The sequence below is a fragment of the Micropterus dolomieu genome, linkage group LG05, assembly GCF_021292245.1.
Source record: "Micropterus dolomieu isolate WLL.071019.BEF.003 ecotype Adirondacks linkage group LG05, ASM2129224v1, whole genome shotgun sequence".
In the NCBI taxonomy this organism is placed as follows: domain Eukaryota; kingdom Metazoa; phylum Chordata; class Actinopteri; order Centrarchiformes; family Centrarchidae; genus Micropterus; species Micropterus dolomieu.
In genome coordinates, this window is record NC_060154.1 from 22,019,136 (window position 1) to 22,026,323 (window position 7,188).

Below are 7,188 nucleotides of genomic sequence, written 5' to 3' on the forward strand. Positions count from 1 at the left end.
GTCATGCAAGTGAAGACAATCCATACAAGTTTTTCCATACAACATTTATCTTATGAGGTTCTCAAGAGCAGCAGGCCTGTACAAAGTCCAAAAACATAATGAAATTATAAAAGAAAAGGCTGCCAATGCTGAGAATGTCTTCTCAGGGCGTCAGTCAGGTGTGTGAGGCCATATTTAAAATGTTCTCGCTGGCAGCTTTCTGCACAGTTAACTTCAACTTTTAAAGGTTTTCCTCATCTAGGCCTATGTGTTGTTTGAATAATATATACATAAATGCCAATTTGTTTTTACTCGTAGGGGGAGGAGCTGCTCTCATAAAACATAGGAGGGAAGAACTGCTTGTTCAGGTCAAAGTTCAATTTTGAAGTTCAAGTTGAATTTTAACTTTGTTTTTTGTTTGTATTTGTTAGCATACAGTTGTACAATATCAGCCAGAACATTTTAAATGTGGCCTCAGAGGCCTGACTGACGTCCTGAGAAGACATTCTCTGTGTTGACAGCCTGTTTTTAATAATGTAATTATGGTTTTGGACTTTCTTTTGAGGAACTCGTAAAATGTTTTTACCTCATGGCTTCACAGTCAATATTCTGCAGCCATAGATTGTACATTCAATGCCTTTGAACGCATGTATGTGCTATATATGTTGAATAAATGTTGTATGGAAAGACTTGTATGGATTCTCATCTTGCATGACACAATGGGAATGTGTATATAGAAGAAAGATTCACACAGTATAAAGCACACTGGTAAATCATTCTTTTGGTCAGAAGCTGACAGCAGTGTTAGAACCAGGTTAGAACAGAAGGGCATGCAGGTTTAACTCTGGGCTGAGGGTGAATGATGAAGATCATAACTAAGCTGCAAATAAAACATAAATATCACAAACCAAATGAAATGAACAACAATAAATCCATCTATATCAGTAATCTGGATTCAAAACGTTTAATAAAGACACAGTACAGGCCTTCATTTAAATACTGCCACCTGTTGGTAGAAAGGGGGAACAGCTGGTTCATTACGGTGGAAACCACATAAAATATAAATTTAATATTAAAAACATAGCGCTAACAGTAACAACTCTAAACACACAATTATTTCTTAGGTTAACCTATATTAGCCTACCATCTGTACTGCACCAAATAATGTGTTAAACAAAACGTGACTCTTGCTGTTTACATGAATAAATGCACAATATTATAGTGCATGCAATCAACAGCTGTTGCTAACGTATTTCTCTCGGTCCAGGTGTATTTATTTTATTTATGTATTTAATTTCACCTAACATCACCCTTGTATAACGTTAGTGCTGCATAATTTTACATATTGACCGTTCTAAAAGATTGGCTTTTGTTTTAGTATCTATACTCTTACTTCCGGGTCACCTGGCTCACCGGTCTTTCTTTTCTTAACGTCTATCTTCAAACGGAAAATGAAAATAGGAATTTCATAAAACTAAAATCGGACCATTATGTGAATTTGGTTTAGTCGTTTTTCGTTTTTGGATTTAGAACCCAAAAACGGGAGAACGGCTCTTATATTACATCAAACTTACACTAAGACATTTTTTGAATATTTTGTTGGAATTAAGAGCTTTTTCATTTTTTTTTCAAAGTGATGTAAACAGCATTTGTGTCATCTCAAGAAGTAAACGGGAAACTATATTTGAAAAGTTTTTATTTTCATTTTGCCTCTGCGTTAAAGAGACAAGAGCAACACAGACACAACTGTCCCTCCTGATCAAAGTATGCTGAAGCAAATCTCTGTGTAAACCTGATGATACACGGGGCAACGTTTTGAGCAATGTTGCTGGGCAATCTTGCTGGTGGCAAGTCTGACTGTGTTTTGATAGCGACGGGCGGAGTGAGTGGTGGAGTGGTGGAGTGGTGGAGTGGTGGGGGGAGAGGATCACGGTAGTAATCTTTACTCATTACCATTGACGGCAACATTGCTCTAAAAGCTACTCTGTGTATCATCAGCGTAAAATTGTTTCATTTAACAGTTCTTTTCCTTGAGAATCTTGTTAATCCAGGGCAGGTATTTTGATATGTCTGTGTAGACGTTGGGTACGTCTGGATAGTTGCAGGTGTAATTTCTGTTGAAAGACACGATACCAACTGCCATCCCGTTGCACAGCAGAGGACCACCAGAATCACCCTGTGAAGAGGAAATATCATAACATGTTTATTCAAGATTATGTAAAATATTCATACGTTGCTTAGACTAGAAACCAGTTGAGACTTTCTATGAACAGACAGAGAACATACCTGACAGAATCCTTTCTTTGTGTCATATCCACCTGCACAGAGAACATTGGCAGGAAGATTCTGCCATTTCATCTTACAGACTTGCGGGTTGATGACAGACACTTCCACCACTCTCAGGTCATCAACAACTGCACCACCAGTTTCAGTCTTACCCCATCCAGCCACACTGCACTTTTCTCCATCTTTCATGCTAATTTCAGTCTTGGGAAGTTGGATAAGCTGTACTCTCTCGTTCAGTTGAACTGCACTAGACAGCTGGAGACACAAAATCAGAAAGTATCGATTAAAAACTGTCTGAACTCTTCATCAGATGTCTGTTAAACAATTGTTATAAGTTGGAGATGATGAATTATGAAAATGAAGGTTACTGTTAGCATTGTTACAGTTTATGTATTGGTAGCTGCCCTGAATAGTTTTGATAGGGATGTGTTTTGATAAAATTATTATTTATTATATATAATTATCGCATTTCAGGGACGTTTTTATTTTATACTGTTAGATTAGTTTTATCCCCACTGGGTTGAATTAATATATACTTGAGTGTTTCGCAAGGATCTTTGTCAAGTTGTGCTGTAGACCCCCGACATACGTGGTGTCGTATTAGTCGCGGCACATTAATTTTTGCCTGTTTAGGATCGTCACTTTCTCCGTTCCTCTTTGACATTTTACCGCTAAAGTTACTAAACTCCTGATGGAGTTTACAACAGTTAAGCTACATTCAGATAATGGGTAACAAGACCATGGACAGGGCCCGATGAAATCTGTTTCATTTTTTCCCCAAATTCCATGTTTTACGTTTTAATTTTTCTGAATTTTACAATTTATAAACATTTTGTCATCAGAAATAATGTATTATCATGTGGTGGATAAATACAGTTTCAACAATTTAATAAGAAAATATTACAAATTGAATCAATATCAATGAATTTGATGTGTCATGGAAATATGTACATAGAAATATTCAAATACAAGTGCATTTATTTATGGGGACAATTCACAATTAATGCATTGTTACAGTAGGTCTATGTACTGTGAAATGTCCTATAATCAACAGGTTATTAAAAGGGTCCACAAAACAATGGTGGGGGAAACACTGTACCTTGAGGAGCATGATGTCATTCCCTCCACCAACATTCTCATAAGATGGGGGAATACACTTCTTTTCAATAGATCTCTCTGTTCTTGCAGACTTGAGATTGTGGGTGCCAAGAACAACACTTGAAGGATTCCTGAAAAAGTTAGTTGTGAAGTTGTCAATACATTTTCTCAATTTGTGCTAACAGCAAAACAACGCAACAAAATATATATTTCTTTTTCAAATATTGGGCTTGTATAACCAGAATGTTTTTTATTTGACTTCTATTTACATTAAATAAAAAAACAATTACTGGAAGAGGTAAAGTAACTCACAAGCAGTCACAGTGTGCAGCAGAGACTACAAAGTCTTCACTTATAAGGAATCCCCCACAGACATGACCACGGATGTTCTGCAGAGAGGCCATATACAGCATCAAGTTCTCCGGGGCTCTGTCCCCATCTATGATTTTACCTCCAAGTGCTGCAAATGTAAGTAAAAATCTATATTCAGTTAATGTCCAATTACATAGATGGAAGATAATAAAAAGATTTGGTAAACTTACCATTCTGTCCAAGACATGTCAGAACATGAAAGAAAAGAAGCTTGTTAAGACCCTGCATGATGCCAGCAAGTCAAGTGATTTGTCTTCTTGGGGGTGTGAAGTGACCCCTTTTACAGCAGTTTATTCTGTTTTATCTTGAATTCTAACCACATCCCTTTTTGCATTGCAAGTTTGCATCTTTTGTGTTATCTTTGTATCATATTGTCTGTTTGTGTTATCTGGCAGTCTGTATGTGATGTACTAAACACAATCTGTCACATTAATTAATTCTTCCTCTTTTTTGATGGTTTTTGAATATTAACTACATTAACGTTTGAACACAGATGCAACACAAGATAATTTACTTCCAAATTTGTCACTGTGACCATTTGGCTGTTTTGGGTTTTGGTGAACAGACCACTCTATTAATCCATTCTTGATCTTCTTCCCTTGACTTCATTCGTAATTTGTTTTAGAGCAAAACCTGCATCCTTATCTGCTCTTGGACCCCATCTTGTTGAGGGGCAATTAATTCAAATCTACCTTTGTGTTAAAAAAAAATTAACAAATTCATGCACTGATTAGTGCATTGTCCTGCATTGCCAAGACTACATACTGGCCTAAGCATTAAGTTCCCCGGGGCTTTTCTTCATGGATGATTCCAACCACAAGCTCTGACAAAACAAGAAAAATATTGTAGTAGAGTTAATGCCCTGTTTATAGGCCTAAGACTAATAATCAGAGTTTTCAATTTTATCAGTTTGTCCTAGACATTTTATCTGTGCAGACCATGCAGTATGTTGGCAGGACCCTCAACCTGTCCTCCTGGTAGCCTGTTTGCATCTATATTATGATCTAAGCTCCGACCCTCAATGGCCACAACCGTTCTGCAATGCAAATTTGCAGCTTGTGATATCTTGGGTGATCATGGTATTTTTGATTGTGGTTCTGCTGTCTCAGCAGCCTAGTGCATGCTCTTAGATTATGTGTTCAGTATGTGATCAGGTTTAAGACAGTGTGTCAGATAATCTTCATGTAATCTTTTTCTCTGCACGGTTTGTGGCGTTCTGAGTTTATTCTCAGAATTCTGACTTTAAACTCAGATATTCACATTTGGGCTTTAATGTTTTCACTGTTATAAAACTATTGCTCTAGTAGATGACGGAGATAAAACGATAAAAGTTATTACAGTCTTGACTTGGTGAATGGATTTGTCATGTAAAGCAGTCAAACATTCACATTTATTGTATTTACATTCAGTCAGTGCTTTTTCCCCCTATATTCAGATGCAGTTGTAACAAATGTAGCATTTGATACATATGAATGTAAGTTGTTGCCCCATGCAGTGCATTACAAACCTCCCTCAGTCTAAGCCAAACAGAGTCTGTTACCTTAAGAGAAAGCTGTAGCCCATGGTTCATCTCTGTCTGTCTACCATGCATGCTGCTGGAGTTAGTGACCTTACAGGGCACCTAAGGCCACTTTAACCTACAACATCCTGTTTTGCTTTGCAACTTTGTTTTGTTGCCACAGTGGAAATAGTGCCACGTTGAAAGTGTCTCTGGATGTCTTTGGACCCGACAGAATCTTCAGAGATGATTAACTAAAAATCTGACAAAAAATCAGTGGTCACAAAACTAATTTCTTCTACAACCTTCATTGTGTCTGAAAAACAAAAGCAAATGACTTTACAAGGGGCAATATTTAATTTTAATAATGTTAACTGATTTTGTATAATAAAGCCAACAGGGGCTGGACAGAAGTTCAAATCTTTACCTGAAGCAAATGAGCCAAAATAGTTTGAAACGACTGCATAAAGGAAGAGTTTGACATTTCAGGGACTATTATTTGCTTTGTTGCTGAGTGTTAAATGAAAAGATCAATTACACTCTAACGTCTAAGTGTGGTTTCATTGTTCTCATCTAATTGTCAGCAAGAAAGTGAATAAGTGTGTTTCCAAAAATGTCAAAAACTACTTTTAAGACAGGTTTTGGATTTAGCACTCTCAGAACCTCACCACACCTTTACTCTATGCAGTGTTGTTAGAAAACACTACAGCACATTCATTCTGAGAATAAGAACACAATTATACGTTCTGCATTAAACTTACCCTGCATTTCAGTTAAAGAGCAAGCACTTTCAAGTCTCCTTTCACCCTTCACCACTATACTAATCATTTTGCATGTTTCATATTTTTAAACTCACTTTTTTTGAAGCTGAACTGCATGTACTTTCTTGCCCAGTTGAGCGTGCAGAGATACACACAATCAAAAACATGAAAGTTTAAAACTGACAAGTACAGAGACTGAGAGAGGCCGTTTTGTCTTTCTCTCAGATTTCTGACACTGTGTTGGACCTCCTCCTCTCCCTGCTTGTGGATACTACTCAGCCACTTCACTAAGTGAACCTCAGTTTGATGAGTTTTATTGGTGAAAAAAAAACACAGACACAAGACCAGTTGTCTTTGATGTGGATCTAAACAGCCCACATTCATTTGAATTCTGTGACAAACTAGATGAACAACTGAAACTACAGTTTCTAGATTCAGGTTTTATCTTCAATGTTCTCGTGTCACAGTTAGGAAACTCATGCCCTGGTTAAATTCATTTCATTATTAATTGACAGCTGATAGTTTACCAGTATTCCCTTTTGGAAAGAAACCCTTATATATAGGTACTTATACTACATATATATTTAACTTGCATTACATTTCTGTCTTCTGATGAAGAATATAACCACAGGAAATAAAATATTTGACATTCGACACTGAAGTTTTATTTTTCATTTCAGATAAAGAGCAAACATTGACAGAGCAACTTAACACAGCAATATCTCCACTGTATAATAATACTGTAATAATAATTATTATTATTATGGTTTTATTTAAAGAGCACTTTTCAAGCAAAAATCACAAAGTAATTTCCAAAGAAATAAAGATGTCAATTGTTAAGAAAGGCCATTCTGTAAAAGTGAGTTTCCAGCAGACCTGATGCTAAGTGGAAGGCAGTTCAACACAGTAAAGGTATGCTATATTTAACAATCCTTTTGCTTGAGAACATTTTTGATCCAGGGAAGGTATTTTGATATATTTGTGTAGACGTTAGGAACATTTGGGTAGTCACAGTTTTTTCTCATGTTGAAAGACACGACACCAACAGCCTTCCCACTGCACACCAGAGGACCACCCGAATCACCCTGTGAGGAGGAGGAAGCTGCATTTGTTTATTCAATTTCTAAGACTAGAAAGCAGTGAAGCTAGAAACCAGTTGACACTTTCTATGAACAGACAAATGTCAAAACATAC

General features: G+C 36.7%; 2 protein-coding genes across 2 annotated transcripts in view; both read right to left on the bottom strand.

Annotated features, from left to right (window-relative positions):
• LOC123971293 (transmembrane protease serine 9-like) overlaps window positions 1–3,963 on the bottom strand; it is a 14,891-nt gene extending 10,928 nt beyond the window's left edge. Inside the window, exons 1-5 of the mRNA XM_046050011.1 lie at window positions 3,906–3,963; window positions 3,676–3,823; window positions 3,365–3,494; window positions 2,266–2,520; window positions 1,999–2,155 (exon numbers count right to left, since the gene is read on the bottom strand). Coding sequence (XP_045905967.1) covers window positions 1,999–2,155; window positions 2,266–2,520; window positions 3,365–3,494; window positions 3,676–3,823; window positions 3,906–3,963 — 748 coding nt within the window. The remainder of the gene's footprint in view (window positions 1–1,998; window positions 2,156–2,265; window positions 2,521–3,364; window positions 3,495–3,675; window positions 3,824–3,905) is intronic.
• A 2,666-nt stretch (window positions 3,964–6,629) lies between these two features.
• The window catches only part of LOC123971097 (granzyme B(G,H)-like), a 6,760-nt gene continuing 6,201 nt past the window's right edge, over window positions 6,630–7,188 (bottom strand). Inside the window, exon 9 of the mRNA XM_046049696.1 lies at window positions 6,630–7,079. Coding sequence (XP_045905652.1) covers window positions 6,918–7,079 — 162 coding nt within the window. The 3' untranslated portion in view covers window positions 6,630–6,917. The remainder of the gene's footprint in view (window positions 7,080–7,188) is intronic.